Source organism: Gossypium hirsutum, chromosome D05 (assembly GCF_007990345.1).
Source record: "Gossypium hirsutum isolate 1008001.06 chromosome D05, Gossypium_hirsutum_v2.1, whole genome shotgun sequence".
NCBI lineage: Eukaryota > Viridiplantae > Streptophyta > Magnoliopsida > Malvales > Malvaceae > Gossypium > Gossypium hirsutum.
In genome coordinates, this window is record NC_053441.1 from 40,548,527 (window position 1) to 40,569,279 (window position 20,753).

Genomic DNA, 20,753 nt, shown 5'->3' on the forward strand with positions numbered 1-20,753 from the left:
TCGCACTTCAATGTTGGTTCTCACCTTTTGATGAAGTTGCTTCACATAATCGGCTTTTCGCTTTGCATCGGTATGAACAAGCTGATCACGGGGCAAAGGAAGCAAATCTAATGGAGTTAGAGGATTGAATCCATACACAACCTCAAATGGTGAATGTTTAGTAGCAAAATGGACGGATCTATTGTAAGCGAATTCCACATGCGGTAAACATTCCTCCCACACTTTGAGATTCTTTCGAATAATTGCTTGTAATAATGTTGATAGCACGCGATTCACAACCTCCGTTTGTCCATCCGTTTGGGGATGACAGGTTGTTGAAAACAACAGTTTCGTTCCTAGCTTTCCCCATAGAGACCTCCAAAAATGACTTAGGAACTTTGCGTCTCGATCGGATACGATGGTTTTTGGAATTTCGTGAAGTCGTACAACCTCCCTAAAGAACAAATTAGCAATATGGACGGCATCGTCAGTTTTAGAACAAGCTATAAAATGTGACATTTTGGAAAATCTATCTACAACAACAAAAATTGAATCCTTCCCCGTTTTAGTCCTTGGAAGTCCTAGGATAAAATCCATAGAAAGATCGACCCATGGTGCGTCAGGTATGGGCAACGGTTTGTAGAGCCCATGTGGATTAATCTTGGACTTGGCCTTCTTGCAAGTTATGCAGTGACTACAAATTTGTTCAACTTCTTTTCTCATTCCAGGCCAAAAGAAATGTTCTTGGAGGGTTGAAAACGTCTTAGCCACCCCAAAATGGCCCATGAGTCCACCACCATGTGCCTCGATCACCAACAATTTCCGTATTGAACTTTGCGGAATACAAAGCTTGCCTTCGCGAAAAAGAAATCCATCAAACCTGTAAAACTTATCAACAGCTTTGTTTTCACAAGATTTATAAATATCACCAAAATTAACATCATCATTTTACAATTCCTTCAAAAAGGCAAATCCGAGCAATTTTGAATCTAAATATGATAGCAAAGTATATCGTCGAGATAACGCGTCAGCCACAATGTTTTCCTTACCCTTTTTGTATTTGATGATGTAAGGAAAAGATTCTAAATACTATACCCATTTGGCGTGTCGTTTATTTAATTTTGCTTGTCCCTTGATATGCTTCAATGCCTCATGATCCGAGTGTATGACAAACTCTTTTGGCCATAAGTAGTGCTGCCAAGTCTCGAGAGCTCGAATTAGAACATACATTTCTTTGTCGTACGTCGGATAGTTGAGAACGGCTCCATTTAACTTCTCACTAAAGTATGCCACGGGCCTTCCATCTTGCATTAGAACGGCTCCAATTCCGACACCTGATGCATCACATTCAACTTCAAACATTTTAGCAAAATCAGGTAACACAAGTAAGGGAGCATTAGTTAAACAAGATTTAAGAGCAATGAAAGATTTTTCTTGTTCCTCATTCCAATAGAAGGCAGAAGACTTTTTGATCACACTAGTTAAAGGTGCTGCCAAGGTGCTAAAATTTGGAACAAATCGTCGATAGAAGCTTGCCAATCCGTGGAAGCTCCTCACTTGGCTAATGCTCGTGGGTCTAGGCCATTCTTGAATGGCTTTCACCTTTTCTTGATCAACCTCCAATCCTTCTGAGCTGACCACGAATCCTAAGAAAATAACCTTGTTAGTACAAAAAGTACATTTCTTAAGATTAGCAAACAAGGATTCTTTTCTAAGCACATCCAAAACAGATTTTAAATGCAACAAATGATCTTCTAAGGAATTGCTATAGATAAGTATATCATCAAAATAGACAACGCAGAATTTTCCGATAAAAGAACGAAGAACATGGTTCATCAACCGCATGAAAGTGCTAGGCGCATTGGTAAGCCCGAATGGCATAACCAACCACTCGTAGAGTCCATGCTTCGTCTTAAAAGCGGTTTTCCACTCGTCCCCCTCACGCATCCGAATTTGGTGGTATCCGCTCTTTAGATCAATTTTAGAAAATATTCGAGCACCACTCAATTCATCCAACATATCATCGAGTCGCGGTATCAGATGTCGATACTTAATAGTGATCTTATTTACCGCGCGACAATCTACGCACATACGCCATGTTCCATCCTTTTTTGGCACCAATAAAATCGGTACGGCGCAATGACTAAGACTTTCTCGTATATATCCCTTCTCCATAAGTTCGTTGACTTGTTTTTGCAATTCTTTGGTCTCTTCGGGATTTGTACGATAAGCTGGTCGATTGGGAATGGAGGCTCCCGGAATGAAATCAATTTGATGTTCTATTCCTCGAATGGGCGGTAACCCATTAAGAATGTCTTCCGGAAACACGTCCTCAAATTCCTGCAAAAGAGAAACAATCGAAGAGGGCAGATTTGGATCCAACTCGTTAGTATTCAAAAGAGTTTCCTTGTACATAAGTACAAGAACCGATTGTTGCATCAAATAAGACTTTCTAAAATCACTCTCTTTCGCATAAACACTCATTTTCTTTGGCTCTTTTTCTTCTCTATTTTTTGTTCAATCGATTTATTATTTTCTCTCACTTTTCAAAAGTTTTTCTTTTTTTTTCTCAGTGTGTTTTTCGCTTTCTTTTTCATTCTCTCAAAATTTTTCAAAAGACTCTCTTAACTTCAATTGGTCTTCATAAACCTGCCTCGGTGTCATCGGGACTAAGGTGACATTCTTGCCTTCAAACTTGAAAGTGTAGCGGTTTGTAAAACCATCATGAATAGCTTTACGGTCGAATTGCCATGGACGACCCAATAACATATGACCAGCATGCATAGGTACTACGTCGCATAAAACTTTGTCGAAATATTTTCCGATAGTGAACGGCACCAAAACTTGCTTAGTTACCTTCAACTCCCCTCCATCATTAAGCCATTGAAGTTTGTAAGGTTGAGGGTGCTTAGTTGTTGGCAAGCCGAGTTTTTCAACCATTAAGGTGCTGGCCACATTTGTACAACTCCCGCCATCAACGATCAAGCTGCACACCTTGCCTTGGACATGGCAACGTGTATGGAAAATGTTCTCCCTTTGCTGTTCGTTTTCAACGCTTTGAAGACTAAGACTTCGTTTAATGACGAGGATTTCGCCATCAACAGCATATTCAAGTCCGTCTTCTTCTTCGGCGATTTCATCGGGTTCTTCATCATCGTCTTCCTCCAATTCAATCTCTCCATTAGCCCGTAATATCATGTTAGTTCGGTTAGGGCATCGACTTGCAATATGGCCCCTCCCTAAACACTTGAAACACTTTATTTCTCGTGATTGATTCGGCATGACAACTTTTTTACCTTTGCTTGTTTCACCAACGGGTTTACTCACCTTAGAAGACAAAGGGTGATCTTTAGTGCGATTAGAGAAGTCTTTCTTACCCGTGCCTTGGTTCCACCTTTGAAAATTGTTAGTGCTAGGAAAGGTTCGGCTAGTTCCTTTTCTCTTCAATTGTTTTTCGACTTTGATGGCAACATGTACCATATCAACAACTTCGACATAGTGTTGAAGTTCCACCACGTTAGCTATGTCACGATTAAGGCCGGCTAAGAATCGAGCCATGGTTGCTTCACGATCTTCATCCACGTTTGCTCGAATCATGGCAATTTCCATTTCTTTGAAGTATTCCTCCACACTTCGATTTCCTTGCGTAAGATTCTGCAATTTTTGATAAAGTTCACGATAATAGTAAGAGGGTATAAATCGCTTACGCATTACGGCTTTCATTTCGGTCCAAGATGAGATTGGCCGCTCCCCATTCCTTCTTCGACTCGTTGTGAGTTGATCCCACCATACCATTGCGTAATCGGAGAACTCGATTGCCGCCAATTTCACCTTTTTGCTCTCCGAGTAGTTGTGACACTCGAAGATCACCTCTATTTTTCTCTCCCATTCTAGATAGGCTTCCGGATCAGATTTCCCATGAAAGGGAGGAATGGATAGTTTAATACCTTTTAAATCATCATCAACTTGGCCTCGATCTCTAGGACCCCTATTCCTTTGACCTCGTCGTCTTTCGTTTTGATCCAATGCTTGGTCACTTTCCTCCTCGCTTGGCTCGAAGGAATCATCCACAAAAGGTCTTGCTCGCCCCCGCTCCCTTCTCAGTCCTTGAGGGGTTCCTTCTCGTGTTGGCCCTCCTTCCACTCGATCTAGCCTCTCATTGATGGATTCAAGCTCGTTACGGAGCATTCGTTGAAATTCTCTTAAGAGGGCTTGTTGGCCTAAATCGGGAACTCCTCCTCCCGGTGCGACATTTCTTACCGGTTGCCTTTCAGGTCTTCCCACCACGTTTTGCTCGGTATCTTGAGACATGATTATATACTAAAAGAAGAAATGTTAAAAATAATAATAATAATAACAGAAAATTAAATACCTCACCACAAAATTCTCACCAATTCCTTACAAAGAAAATTTCACACAATTTGGCTTTTACTCCTCTCTAATGGTCTCACCAATCGCTCTTGCCTTTTACCACTCGATTTTTGCCTCTCAAAGTTCTTCGCAAACTAGATAGACGAATCAATACCGTTTGGCGTCGGCTTACAAAATTGAGTTAGCTTGGTGGGTAATGATGTCGGAAATGGTAGGCTATCAAACAAAACTTAAAATGAATTTCAATCACTTTTTTTTGAATTCCGATTTTTTTTTTTGAATTTCTCTTTTTTTTTAATATCGAATACAAAAGAAGAAAGAAAGAAAAAAATAAATTGGATACAATTTTTTTTTGAAAGCGTGAAAATTCACTCAAAGGGGTATAAAGGAGTGTAGATTATGATTCTAAAAAAAATTTGTTGAAGGGTTTCCAGACTCTTTTTTTTTTGCGGATCTTTCACGTTCTTTTCATCCGCGCCTAGACCGTAGGCAAATTTTTTTTTTTTTGATTTTTTTTACAAAACCGTAATATCAAAGATGATGATTCTTACTCCGATTCGGCTAGCTCTGATACCAAATGATACGAACCCGGTTACGGATGTGTCGAGCCGCACGTATTGCCCGATCGTGAATGGGAGTAAAGGATAAAGAAAAATGAATAAAATGGATAGTTAATTTTGCGGTAATTTGTGGGAATGGAGAAAATGGACTTAACTCCAGAAATGATTCAACACTATAGAGTATCACCCCGATTTCTATTTGGTTAAGGTGGATTTGCGGAAGTATAGAATGGAACCTTGACCCACTATCAAGTATGATAGGAACCTCAGTATAACTTGAACGCCACACTTTGGGTGCAAACTGATAAGTTCGGATAAGAAGAATGGGTTGACGCCACAAGGGTTACTTGATAAGTCAAACGAGTTTTTGGAGAACAATGAGAGTTGTAAACAATCTCACAAAATGTAAAAACATTAATTCAAGGTTCTTGATGCTTTACAATGAAATTTAACACATATTTATAGGCAAAACAAAAGGGTAGCCGAATGGGCAAAATTGGAAGCCAAATTCGACCATGGTGCTTCCTCAATTTGTTCCATAAATTATGCATGATGTTGGCCAAATGCTTCCTTAAATTCTTCCATGAATTATGCATGATGTTGGTCAAATGCTTCCTCAAATTCTTCCATGAATTATGCATGATGTTGGTCAAATGCTTCCTCAAATTCTCCCATGAATTATGCATGATGTTGGTCAAATGCTTCCTCAAATTCTCCCATGAATTATGCATGATGTTGGTCAAATGCTTCCTTAATTTCATGTCGTTCACCTCCACATTAATTCGGCTTTTATGCATGTTGCAGTCCACCTCTTCTTTGCCGTCCATGTACGTTGTCCTAGCAAATTCAACAAATTTACTTAGCTTAAATCTCACACATTAATTTGGCTGAACCAAGAAATATTTAACTAAGACTCAAATTAAACTCAACAGCAACTAAGACAATTTAATTAATTATTTCAAAAAAATGAATAAGCTACAAACGAGCTTGTTAAAAATTAAGCTGGAAGAGCTTGAAGTAAAGTGCACGGTTTGCTCATCTTGCTGGTCCATGAGTTTTCAAGTAGACTGGCCACGGATTCACCCCAAACCCGATCAACCAAAGCTGAAATTGTGTCTTTAAACTTCTTAGCCCTAGCTCTGGTAATAGGTCCTTTAGGCAGCTCGAGGGAAACATCGTTCGCACTAGATAACTCATGGGGCTCGATTGCATCACTTATCTAGCATTGCTAGCGGCATCATCCAATCTCCGTTCTTGAACTTATCACTTTCGAATGTGGCGTTCATCCATATCGTAGGTTCTTATCTCCCTAGATAGTGGGTCTTGATTCTATCCAGCTATTCCGCCTCCACCTTAAGAAAGAATTTGGGCCCTAACTTCTGTTACGGGTTCGTTCTTGTTTTAAGTTCTTTATATCCATCTTTCTATAATTATATTTTACTTAATTTTCGTTGTTTAAACTATCTTCTTTAAAATATAAACCTCTTGTTAAACCAAAAACGAAAACTACTTAATTTGACGATCGAGCAATTTCTACGACTCAAATCATCACCGAGGTGAGTTCGTATCACAACTAAGCTTAAGTCATCTATCATTTAGGGACATTTTTTTTCACTCTTAGGTTAATTTGTCAAAATATTTAAGCAACTTTATAACAAAAAGGAGATCACCCAATCATTTTTAAATTCTTTGGTACTTTTCCTTTCTAGGTTAAATTTTTAGAATTCTCTTACATTTATCTGCACTTTACTTCTTTTAGCCCAAAAGTAAAGAGATATCCTTGTACCTTTTGGGATTTACTTTAGAATTTCTATAGATTTTAAGTACTTTTATTATCCAAATATACAAATTCGGTGATTGGGCTGTGGAATTTCAAGTTTATCATACTTTTCATCAATCAATTTAATGATTTCTCCAAAATTACTAAGCATTCTCAACTCTTATCTCTTTTATGTTATTTGATAGCCCAACTTAGCATGAAATCGATTAGGTTTTGTGTATCTATGATGGTTATGAACTAAATTTAATTGTGGTTGGTTAATTGAAGTGACATTTGATTGATTTGAGGTTTAAGAACTAGATCATAAAAATTAGATTAAATCTAATAGACTTAGAAACCTAGAATTGACGACTTTAGGGGAACAAATAGATAAGTGAGATCGAGAGGAGATCTTATCGAACATAAATTTTTTATCCCGATTTAATTTAGTGAGGTCAAAAGATAAATTAGACTAAATTGCTTAATTGGGTAAAATGGTGACCGAGCGGTAAAAATGGACCAATTAGGAATTTAGACAATTTAAATCCTACTCCAAGAATTGATTGGTTGTCATGGATGTTAATCAACCACTTTTTTTTCCTGATTATTGAATATTTGAATTTGGTTTTATTGCATGTTAGTCCCTTAGGTTATAGTTTAGTTCAAATCCATCTCTTCTATAATTTAGCGTACTATGTTGCTTGGCCTTTAGCTAGCTAGACTCCTTACTTGTATGCTTAATCTTTGTTATTTCATCGCATCACTTGATCTCTTTTGGTTCAATCCTTGGAATACTTCATATTCCATTGTAACAATATAAATATTAGTAGTAAAAGTTACTTCTAAGTTCTCTATATTCTGTACTTATTTCTTTGCTAAATGTTCGTACACTATGGTGTGGTCACCATTCCACTAAAGTACTATGATTGAACTTTCCCTTATTATATACCATTACGAAAGCAACATAATAAAGGCTTGTCTAATGATCTTGTCATTACTGTGTTACCCTTATAGGATATCCTCAATCTCTTTGGGTTATATTTGTTCACCCAATATGATTATATTTTATCTTATAGTAACCATTACATCTTTCTTCATGAAAAGTCAATTACTAGCAAATAGTAATTAAATCATTTTTCCTAGAGAAATGACCCGTAGTCATGTTACTTTTCCATCTAATGATCTTGTCATTACTGTGTTACCCTTATAGGATATCCTTAATCTCTTTGGGTTATATTTGTTCACCCAATATGATCATATTTTATCTTATAGTAACCATTACATCTTTCTTCATGAAAAGTCAATTACTAGCAAATAGTAATTAAATCATTTTTCCTAGAGAAATGACTCGTAGTCATGTTACTTTTCCATCTATCATGTAATTCCGATGAGATGTTATCATTTACCATTTTCTTGGCTATGAGTTCCACTATTTTAAATAAAGTTATGTTATGTAGAAGTCGTATACCAAACATACTAGCTTTCAACTTTAGTTATTTGAATTAAGGATTTCAATACATCAAAATATATGAGTCATGCACACATCAGAGTATGAAATTAGCGTATTTGTATAGTGGCTTCTAATGGCATGTACTTAACGAGTTATTCTTGTACGTAATACATATTAGTTTCATCTTACCTTGATTCTTGTGTTAGATGTTAATAATGAGTATGTTTTAAGGATTATTCTAGTTGGCTAGAGTCATGGATGATTTATGGATATTTTGGTATGCATGCTTTATTCTTCTTTGATATCTAGACATGCTTGGATGGGTGTTTTTATTTGTTTTAGATGTGTATACTAATTTCTAAAAAGGTTCTAAGAGTATTGAGATGATACATTAGCATAACCTAAGTTAGAACACGTCTAAGAAAGAATTTGCATGATTCCCAAATGACCTTTGAGTGTGTTATGTAGTTATGTGATTATGAGGTGTTTTGGGATGATTTCTAATGTTTTAAACTTGAAATTTTTTTATCCTTTGCTTTAAGGTTTTGATACCTCCCCGTTTGGTATCGAAGCATTGAAGTCAATAGTTAAATTTTTGCTTTAGAGGTCCCAAATATCAATATCTGGCTTGGGTGTATCGATACATCCAAGTTAGTAGCTCAAAACCTATAATATCAGGGAGAGGTATCAGTACTTCTCCCAAAGGCATTGATACATTTACTTTAGACTGGGGCTATAACATTTTTTTTTGTTCTTTTTGAATCCTAAGAGCCGATATTTAGTTTCAGGCACCTCCAAATCACCTACAAATCAATTCTAAATTATATTAAAACATTTCTAAAGCCTCTAAATTATATTGAATTTCTTTAATTATTTTAAAGAATAATATTTTGAGATTTGTAAGTGTGTTTGATGTGCCTTTGGCGTAGTAGCATCTCCTATGCATACTGATCGTTAACACTCAATCAACATTTAATATATTTTGTTAATTTTAATTTTAATTAGAAAATATTTTTTGAATATTTTTGAATTTTTCTAAGATAGTGTTTGGAAAGTCACTTAGTAATTGGATTTGAGTATGATTGTTTGTAACTACACATGGGTCACATGTTTGAGTAACAATTGTATTTGGTAGGTTCCACTAAATTAAGTGTAATTAGAGCACCCCAATTATTAATATATTATATAAAACTAGCTCCTAATGAAGCCATTAGGAGTTGTTAGGGGTATTGTATAAAAAAATAATAAGGGTATTTTAGGTAGTATCAATAATCAATAAGGATAACTTAAGCATTAGAACATAATAAGGGCAATTTAAGTATTTTGAACAAAAAGTTAATTAATTAATTTATAAATTTTAATTATTATTATATTTTAGTATTTTTATTTAATGTTTACACTACACCAAAACAGGTTTTTAGCGGCTTTTTTTAGGCCTTTAGCATCGCTTTTTCACGCCGCTAAAAGTATTTGCGGCGTTGTTGGAAGCGCCGCAAAAAATGCCGCTGTTGACAACACCATTAACGTTTGCGGCATTTTTAAAAATAAACGCTGCTAAAAGTCATGATCTTTAACGGCGCTTTTCTCACAAATGCCGCTAAAGATCATGACCTTTAGCGGTGCTTCTACCACAAACGCTGCTAAAGAACATGACCTTTAACGACGCTTATACCACAAACGCCACTATAAAGATGGCTTTTAGCGGCGCTTTTTGACAAGCGCCGCTAAAAACATGACTTTTTAAAAAATATTTTAATTAAATAATATTTATTTCTATGATAAATATTGTATTATGTTTTTGAAATTTAAACTTTAAATTATATACTTTTAAGGATAAAAGATATTAATTAAATTAAAATTTCTATTAAAATTTTAACTTTAAAGCTAAATATAAAAATTAATAAATTTAAATTTAGAATTAAAATATTATGTTTAAATAAATGAGCACCTAAAATTCCAATCAATCTTAACGAATAATAAATTCACATATCTACCATATTTTTTTAAAATTCAAGTCAATATTATAAAATTAAAGAAACCAAATTATACCAAATTAAAATCAAATGATAACAGAAGGACTAAAACCATAATCAGACTGTAATAAAAATCAATCATTATTGCCTGAAATGATGAAAATATCCAGAGTCAAACACATTTCTATTCAGTAGGAAATGAGAAAAGTAACTAATTAGAAGGATAATTCAAACAAATCCTAAATCCAAAGATGTAACAGCCCGACTCTAGGCCTAGTCGGAACAGTGGTTTCGGGACCACAAATCCGACGAGAAAAAACATGGTTATTATTATATTTTCATGGTCTACAATTTCACGGAAAAATTTCATAAAAATTTCGTTCAAAAATTTCGACGTTTGGGCACTCAATTTAGTCAAAATGACTAAATTGTAAAAAGTGCAAAAGTTGAGTTCTATATGTTAGAAGTGTCTATTGATATAAAATTATAAATTGGGGGTCCTTATGTGGTAATTAGACCATTAGTTAATTGATAGACAAAAATAGACATAAAAAATGGGTGAAATAGATTTTTTTTAAATGGGGGCATTTTGGTCATTAGTAAATATATAGAATTAAAATGGGAAAAGATGGAAAAATGGTGTCCATCTTCATTAAGTTGCTGCCCAAATTTGGAAGACACCATAGCTAGGGTTTCTTTGCTTTCTCAAGCTCATAATCAAGAAAGACGAAAAGACTACCTCAAACGGGGAAAAGAGAAGGCAGTGGAGTAAATTGCAAAATTTCGATATTTTGCACCGAGGTAAGTAAACATGTGATTTAATACATTATTTTGATATTATTCAATATATGTTAGTATTTAATAGAACATAGAATAAATATTTGGCAAGATCCTAAAAATGTGGTTAAGTTGAGAAAGGTGGTAAAGTGTTGAAAATATGGGTTTCGGTTGAACACTCGGAATAAGTCGGAGTACATTGAATATGAAGGGGTTGCTAAGTGCTGATTCCCCGACTCATTGGTGGTTGCTAAGTGCTGATTCGACTGTATCTTTAAATATAAAGGGGGTTGCTAAGTGCTGATTCCCCCAAGGGGTTGCTAAGTGCTGATTCCCCGATTCATTGGTGGTTGCTAAGTGCTGATTCCACCGTATCTTTAAATGTGAAGGGGGTTGCTAAGTGCTGATTCCACCATATCTTTGAATGTGAAAGGGGTTGCTAAGTGCTGATTCCCCGAATCACTGGTGGTTGCTAAGTGCTGAATCCACCGATAACGGTTAACATTCCGAGTGTTCAACGAGGAAATTGGGAAGGTGAATATTTATGTATAGTGGACAAATTTATGGGAGGAATGTTGGGTTTGATACATAGTCAACTCATGTATAAGGTAAGAGGAAGTATCAAAAACTACAAAAGAGCAAATTAAATATAAAACTGTTTTGAACAACAGCAGTTGGGCAACTTTGAAAAATCACCATAAATGGTGGAAAATGAATTGGAGGTTGAATAATATATGAAATTAAATACGAGTGAGTCTATTTTCATATTAAAGAAACAGAGCAAGCAAAAGAGTTGTATATTTGGGGATATTTGAATTTATTTGAGACAGGGCTGGATTGAATTCGAAATCCCCTGTTCCAACTTTGGAAAATCACCAAATATTGTACAAAAATAATTATGGCCTGAATTTATATTCCTGGATTTCTTATTGAGCCTATTTTTAATAGAAACAAACGAGACCATTTTTTGAATTTTTTACAGAGATTTAAGTAAATTTTAGTAAAGAGAGGTCAGAACCGTCAGGCAGTGAAATAGGGGAATCTTTAAAGAATAAACTGTACTAATTGGCTAAATAAAAAATTCGTAAAATTTTATTGTGGAAAGGTATATGAGTCTAGTTTCAGGAAAAATTTACGGAACTTAATTTTGAGTCCTGTAGCTCCAGATAAAAATAAATTAGCATCAGTGACGCAGAAAGACAGTTTGCTGGAAATTAAACGAACCTTGAAATTTATGTGTGACTAAAATTATGTTGCTATGAAATCATGTGGGAAATTTATTTATTTGTCATATGTTTACTTACTAAGCTATATGCTTACTCGTTTTTATTTTCCCTTGATTATAGTGACATCAGCCAGCTCGGAATTTGAACGAAGTCAGATAATCACCCACACTATCATCAACGCTTGGGTATTTTGCAACTCATATTTTGGAAACATGGCATGTATAGACGACTTTATGTATCGTGGCGTAAACTAATATATATATGTTTCGGTTTAAAATGTTGGTATTCATCATTAAATAAATTGTGTTTGGTCATACAACTGTTTTTGGTTGGATTATTGGATCTGTTTGAAAGTGTGATTGAAAACTTACAGGGGGTTGTATGTAAAAACAAACAGAAATGCTGTCGAAATTTTTTTAAAAAAATTAGTAATACCTCATACTATGTTCCGTTAAGGAATACGGGTAAGGGGTGTTACAAAAGATTCAAAGTTAACATTGCAAACAGGTGCACCATTGTAAGAGGATCATCCAAATCTCTAAGTGCATCAATAAATATTGGATACCTAAAATACCAAACACATTTAGATTCCTGCACCAAGAAGAATGCGTCCTATGATCAACATTGTGATATTCACCGCACCTTCATTGCTATCTCCTCCTAGGAAGAAGCTGACTGCACCGACAAGGATGCTAGCTCGACGTCCTTTGTTTCTAGTAACATAGAAGGCTCTAAATGTAGAAACAAGGCTTGCGAAGTAGAGCGAAGACTTAAAAAGTGTGAGGAGCTAGTTGTCATATTTGCAGTAGTCAGTTTTAGCACACACGTTTCTATCATAAGCACACACGTTTTAGCAATTTTACAAACAAGAAAAAAAATAGCTTTTCTTCTTAGCTCACACTTGCAGCACTAGAAACTGAGTAAAAGAGCATTGATAATAATTGTCATTAAGACTCCATTCTTATCATTTATAGTTAAAAGAAAACAAAAAAACAAATAAGCATTGCTCATCTAAGTAGACCAGAAACATCCTTGGCAAGCAAAAGCATTTGTGAGTGCCGAGATAATTCTACATATGCCAAAAAGCCTGCAACTGGAGCTTATTGCTACATAGCAGAAAGCCTTTAATATCCATCATAGTGAGAGACAAGGATGGATCAAAATTTTTAAGAGTACATGGACTTACCTTATATTTGAACCCCAACATATATTTTGGTGGGGGGTTGAATCTTATAAAAAGACCAATACCTTCTTGAAACTTTAAGATCCTCTACTATCTTCAACATGTTTGCTGATTCAGCCTTTAGATGCTGCCATTCTCAGTCAATATGCACCATAAAAACATGAAATTAATAGCCTGGGTATATATATAATTTATATTTACATGAAATTAATCCAATAGGACAATAATGTTAAACCTTACCCATTTATACATGACAATTAACAAAAACTAGCGATTCAAATTCGTGTGTTTACTAACAAATGGAGGACAATCTATATAAAGTAAAGAGATGAAAATCATAAATAAATTTATAATTAATTGCATTAAGACATCAAAAACAAAAGACATGCTAACCTGCAGGTTTTGTTCAATTGGCTTATTGGTTTCATTATCCTTTGTATGCCGCCTATAACGTTTTATAGTTTGCTGCATGCTAAATAAATGATATATCCAAATAGCAACACAAATCAATGCATGGAAAAACTTGTAATTAAAAACCAAACAATGTTTTAATTGGGACAGAAGCTACATGTATATAGGCATAAATGCAATAAAAACCTCAAATTAAAAAAAATGATTAACTAAACAGTATCATTAAACATTTCCATAATGAATTTCAAAAGATGAAAGAAAATATCTATGTACATATAAAACATGACATAAACATTTTCAAACAATGATCAGAGTCATATAAAAAGATGCGACACAAGAAATACATAAATGATAAAAGAGCACACTATATAAACAAGAGATTCATCATCATTCAGCAAAGGTAAACTTTTCCAAACAGTTTTCTTGCTAAAAGCCACATTAACATAAACCCGCAAAACGCAGCCTTCTTGTTGGCCATCATTGTCGCTTTCTACATCCCAAAGCCCCTGGAATACTCAGCAACTTCAAGCACAAATTAGAAACATTTCGGCTGAGCTAAAAGTGTAAAAAAAAAACAGATTATGCACAAAACAAGGAATATTTTAGAACAACTAAAACAGAACTGTTTTTCATGAACTTCCACAATTTAGAAGTATTATTTAGCATCTTCTACTCTCCATGATATATACCCTGATAAGAAGAATACTAGAGGAGATTCATAGTAAAAAAATGCGCATTTAAGTTAGCTCAAAACCTTACATAAAAATCCCTAAAACATATATAATGGATCCACTAAAACCCTAGAGAGAACAAAAAAAAAGAATAATAAGCTAATTCAAATCCGAACATAAGCAGATTGCAAAAGAAAACAAAAAGGAAAAGGAGATTTGAGAAAGAAGGAGAGATATCAGAGTGCAAACGAGCATGAAACATGTAAGTAGCATGGAAATGAAGCTCAAGAACAATCAACTTACATAAAAAATAATAACCATTAACTAATAAATAGCACAGAAAAAGATCAGATTAAACAAATAATTATCTAATAAATGCAACCATTTTTATTTTATATCTTACTGTTATTTCTGATTAACTTAAATCAAATCAGTACATAAAGATCCAAAACATCGATAATCGATCCATTAAAACCCTAGAGAGAACAAAAACCAAATAATAAGCTAATTTAAGCAGATTTTTTAAAAAATAAATCGAGAAAGGAGAGATATCAGAGTGCTTACGAGTATGAAACATGTCGGTAGCATGGAAATGAAGCTCAATAAATTCCTTGAAGCAGCTTCCATAGAGGAAGAGAGATTTTTGGATTTTGCTAAAAGTCCAGCGGGACTGTGATTGTTATATGTTTATGAATAGCGATCGGTTTTTTTTAAAGTTTTGCAGAGAAAGAAAAAATAGCTTTCCAAATTTAGGCGTTTAAGAATTGGGGTTGAGGAAGAAAAGAGAGCAATGGGCATGGAGTTAAAAGTTTTAAAGGACGGTATGTTTGTAAAGTTGGGGGTTTCAAGGGGGAAATTAGAGATTTTAGGGGGGAAAGTTGGGGATTTCGGGGGGAGGGGATTTTATAAAATGGTGTTATTTTTTTAAAAGTAAAATTATTTTTTGCGGCATTTTTCATAAAAATGTGACAAAAAATTATTTCATTTGGAATAAAACGATATTGTTTTGCTATATAAAATGGCGCTATTTTTTAAAAGTAAAATTATTTTTTGTATTGCTTACCTTTTGCGGCGTTTTCCATAAAAACGCCACAAAAAATTATTTCATTTGGAATAAAACGACACTGTTTTGCTATATAAAATGACACTATTTTTTTTAAAGTAAAATTATTTTTTGTGGCGTTTTTTATAAAAACACCGCTATTGCTTACCTTTTGCGTAGTTTTTCATAAAAACGCCGGAAAAAATTATTTCATTTGGAATAAAACGACACTGTTTTGCTATGCTAAAAATATTTTATTTTGTCTGTTAAAAATTATTAGTTAAGTGATTTTATAAAACATTTATTATTATTATTTATAAATTGAATTTTTATGAAAAATCAAGTACTCTCAAAATAAATATCGTATATTTTAATAAGAAAATATGATTAAATGGCTGTAATTAATTATTAAGTTAGAATTATCCAATGTAAGCAATTAACCTCTCACATATCAAATTTCTATTAAAGATTGAGATGTTAATCATGATTTTATATTATTCATTTCCGATCTAATCTTCATTTTATTAGAGATATTTCTTCCTAACTAAAATATAATTATTTTGCTAGATGTTCAATGTGGAATGATTTTAGTTTTTGTATTTTATTTTTATTTGTTATAATTTGGTCCTATATATCCAAAATAGATAGTTACCTATCCGTATCAATTTGTTACATTTTTTATGTTTTTATTAATTTTTTTAAATCTAATATTTAAATATATCAAATGGTTTAGATTAAATATTTTTTAGTCATAAACACTGCTAATGTTACCTTTTCCGGCGTTTATGGAAGAAACACCACTAATAAATTAAACTCTTGTAATGAAACGACACCGTTTTGGAAAATTCTAATACATATTAGCGGCGTTTTTGCTATAAACGCCGCCAGAGCTCGCATATTTGACAATTTTTTATATTCAATTATTGTATATTGCATATCAATTTTAAATTAATAATCTTTACAATTTATTATTATCTCTTTTACAATTATATAAGAACTTATTTAATATATAAATTAAAAAATATTAATTAATCTAAACCTTAAACCCTAACCTGACCCCGAATCTCTAAACCCTAAATTACTAACTCCTAACCCCAAACCCTTAACCCCTAACCCCTAAACCTTATTTAATATATAAATTAAAAAACACTAATTAATCTAAACCCCAAACCCTAACCTGACCTCGAATCCCTAACCCCTAACCTCTAACCCCTAAACATTATTTAATATATAAATTAAAATACACTAACTAATCTAAACCTTAAACCCCAACTTGACACCAAATCCATAAACCCTAAATCCCTAACTCTTAACCTCTAACCCCTAACCCCTAACATTTAAACCTTAAATCACAACCCTTAAATCAGAATCTCTAATCCATAATCCCTAATTCCATAATCTATAAACCTTAAAATTGTGATATAGAACAGATCGAGTTGCCAAGTCACGGGAAACTCCTACGAAAGCTCTAACGAACAGATCTGAAATCAAAACAAATAATGAGAGTAAATCTGGAAATTTCAAGATCTGGAATAAGAACCCAAAAGTCAGCAAGATATAATCAAGAATCGAAACACTTAGGAGAAGAGGTTTCTTTAAAACCAAGATCACAAATTAGCAATCAAGAACAGATCCAATCTGCCGAATCTAAGAAAACAAACACAAGCAGCAAATTAAACTTAAAATTTCAGCAAATAAATGGAATAAAATTGGGGTTTAAAATGGCAAGAAGAAAAGAAGTAGAATCGAAGAATCAAATGCAATTGAAAGGAAAGAAAGGATGCGAATCTGCCAATAAGTTGATTTGGCCAAGAATAATCAATTTCCAGTAACCGAATGTTCCCCAAATTGAATATGACCCAATCGGCCAAGCCCTAGAAATTGGGGATTTTGATATCGAATCTTTGCTGCCAACGAGAGAAAAATAAATTATCGATTCTTGGAGTTGGAATGTGGCTGAAAGAACACAAGAATAACAACAAATAAGTAAGATAAAGAATTGACCCAAGAGAAACAAAGAAATAAATCGAAACATCAAGAAATAAAGAAAAGTCCTAAGAATCCTTGAATTCCCGAAAGAATTCATAAATCCCTTCAAACGGCTCTAATCTCCCCTCCAATGAATATCAATGGCAAGAAGAAGGTTGAAGATGGCTCCCACAATCCAAAGATTGTTAAAACAGCTTCTAAAGAAAACTCAAGATAGAATTCTTGGAGAAAACCCCAAAGAAAATTATGCTCTCAACAAATCTGAAAATTTAATAAAATCTAAGTTGTGTTTACAAAGGGTGGCCGGCCATCTATTATATAGGCCTTCAACTAATCCTAATCTCATTAGGAAACTTAAAATTTAAACCTAATTAATAAAAACAATAAGAGAATTTTGGCCAAACACTTAAATGGGCTGTTTGGGCCGAATTTAACACATCATATTCCTAGAGCCTAAAAATTTAAATTAACAATTAAAATGTTTATAAATTGGGCCCTTTGACATTTTGGCCTAATTTTCAACTAAGTATATATGAAAGTCTTGATTGGGCTGGAATTTGCTTATTGGGCCTCGCCTTCAAGAATTTGGGCTTGTAATCCATCTCCTACCAAATTTGGGTCGTTGATGCTCGTAACGGAGATCCAATGCGCCTTGGCTGCAAGATTCGGTTTCTTGGACCAATATTTCCAAGATTTGAAATCTTGAATTTCTCGATTCTTGAAATCACTCCAAACAGCAAAATTGGGCCAAGATTCAGTTTCTTGATTTTCTTGAAAACAAGAAAGTGAATCTTAATTTTCTTGTTCTTTTGTGTACGCATCTAAGGCCTTGCTAACAAATTCTTGAATGGTTCCATTTAGTTTGGAACGCATTTATCGGGCCTTTGATCTCGTTATTGGGCCTTGTGGTAGTTTGAGCCCATCACGTTCTTGGGTTGGGCCTTTGAGACTCGTATTATTCCCTCCTTCCCCAAAAAGATTCGACCTCGAATCTGAAAAATCAAATGGGGACAAGTCAGCCACATTAAAAGTAGAACTCACATTGTACTCACCAGGTAGATCAATTTTATAGGCATTATCGTTGATCCGCTCGAGTACTTGGAAAGGCTCGTCGCCCCTTGGGTCCAATTTAGTCTTTCTTTTTGTAGGAAATCGTTCTTTCCTCAAATGGACCCAAACCCAATCTTCGGGTTCTAGGACAAACCGTTTGCGCCCCTTGTTTGCTTTGTTGGTGTTCGCATCATTTGTTTTGGCTATTCGTTGCCTAGCCTTCTCATGTAGGGATTTCACCAACTCAGCTTTCTGTTCGCCATCTAAATTTATAATGTGTTCAAGAGGTAGTGGCGCAAGATCAAGTACTGTTAGTGGGTTAAAGCCATAAACAAGTTCAAATGGAGAATAACCAGTTGTAGAATGAATAGATCTATTATATGTAAATTCAACAAATGGTAGGCATTCTTCCTAATTTCTAATGTTCTTTCCCACAACAGCTCGTAATAAAGTCCCTAAGACTCGATTAACTACTTCAGTTTGACCATCAGTTTGGGGGTGACATGTAGTAGAATAAAGTAATTTAGTACCAAGCTTACCCCACAATACCTTCCAAAAGTGGCTAAGGAATTTGACATCTCTATCAGAAATAATTGTTTTAGGGATGCCATGAAGTCTTACCACTTCTTTAAAGAATAAGTCTGCCACATGTGTAGCATCATTTGTTTTGTGACAAGGAATAAAATGTGACATCTTTGAAAACCTGTCAACAACAACAAATATACTATCTCTTCCTTTCTTAGTTCGAGGCAAACCTAAAATAAAATCCATGGATAAATCTACCCAAGGTGAAGTAGGAATCGGTAGAGGAGTGTAAAGACCATGAGGCATTACCTTAGATTTTGCTTGTTTGCATGTAATGCACTTGGAACATACCTTTTCCACATCATTCTTTATATATGGCCAATGGAAGTGTTCTTGCAAGATGTCTAGTGTTTTGACCACTCCAAAATGTCTCATTAATCCCCCACTATGGGCTTCATGAATCAACAATTCTCTCATGGAACACTTTGGTATGCATAACTTGTTTAAACGAAAAAGAAAGTCATCTACAAGATAAAACTTTTCAAAAGCAGTATGTCCACAATTCTTATAGATATGGCTGAAATCAGTATCATCATCATATAGCTCTTTAATATGTTCAAACCCTAAGACTTTAGCATTCAATGTAGTTATTAAAGTATATCGTCTAGATAAAACATCGACAACTACATTATCTTTACCTGTTTTATATTTTATCATATAAGGGAATGTTTCAATGAATTCTACCCATCGGGCATGTCGCTTACTCAACTTACCTTGCCCCTTTAACCATTTGAGAGACTCATGATCCATATGTATGACAAACTCATTAGGCAGCAAATAGTGTTGCCATACTTGAAGTGCACGAACTAACGCCAATAGTTCTTTGTCATAAGTCGAGTAATTTAACTGTGCACCGTTCAATTTCTCACTAAAATAAGCAATAGGTTGCTTATCTTGCATTAAAATGGTGCCAATTCCAATTCCTGAAGCATCACACTCAAGTTCAAAAGTATTAGAAAAATCAGGTAATTTGAGAAGAGGAGCAGAACATAACTTATCTTTTAGGGTTTGAAAAGCTTTTGCTTGGGTTTCACCCCATTTGAAACCCACTGATTTCTTTATAACTTCTGTCAATGGGGCAGCAATAATAGAGAAATCTTTCACAAATCGTCTATAAAAACTAGCTAAACCATGGAAAGATCTCACCTCAGTTACCGATTTAGGAGTCGGCCACTCATTAATTGCCTTGACTTTGTCCTTGTCGACATGAATACCTTGAGCACTAACTATGAAACCTAAGAATATTAGTTTATCACAACAGAATGTGCATTTATCAAGGTTGGCAAATAATTTTTCAACCCGCAGAATATCCAAAACGGTTCGAACATGGAAAACATGATCATCTAAAGTCTTGGAGTAAATTAAGATATCATCAAAGTGAACTACTACAAATTTACCGAAGTATAGCCTTAAAACATGATTCATTAATCTCATAAATGTACTAGGTGCATTAGTAAGGTCGAAAGGCATAACTAACCATTCATACAATCCAAATTTTGTTTTAAAGGTTGTTTTCCATTCATCCCCTTCCCTCATTCGAATTTGATGATAACTGTTTTTAAATCAATTTTTATAAATATTATTGAACCATGTAATTCATCAAACATATCATCAAGTTTAGGAATTGGGTGTCGATACTTTACTGTTATCTTGTTGATTAGGTGACAATCAACACACATACGAAACGTACTATCTTTATTTGGCACCAATAAGACAGGAACAGCACG

General features: G+C 34.3%; 1 protein-coding gene and 1 long non-coding RNA gene across 3 annotated transcripts; both read right to left on the reverse strand.

Annotated features, from left to right (window-relative positions):
* Window positions 1-2,580: 2,580 nt before the first annotated feature.
* On the reverse strand, window positions 2,581-4,290 carry LOC121217169 (uncharacterized). The gene has a single exon (XM_041092710.1). It carries the CDS (start codon window positions 4,288-4,290, stop codon window positions 2,581-2,583), a length of 1,710 nt encoding a protein of 569 aa, XP_040948644.1.
* An 8,722-nt stretch (window positions 4,291-13,012) lies between these two features.
* Window positions 13,013-15,227, reverse strand: LOC107892235 (uncharacterized). Of its 2 annotated transcripts, none has more exons than XR_001682539.2 (2): window positions 14,925-15,227; window positions 13,013-14,195 (listed from the first exon to the last, which is right to left on the reverse strand). It is a non-coding gene; the product is annotated as an uncharacterized lncRNA (long non-coding RNA). The 2 variants fall into 2 exon arrangements; XR_001682540.2 differs by having other exon boundaries at window positions 13,013-14,211; window positions 14,925-15,221.
* Window positions 15,228-20,753: the final 5,526 nt, after the last annotated feature.

Coding starts and splice junctions, on each gene's coding strand:
- LOC121217169 (XM_041092710.1), bottom strand. CDS start 4,290: ATGTCTCAAGATACCGAGCAAAACGTGGTGGGAAGACCTGAAAGGCAA.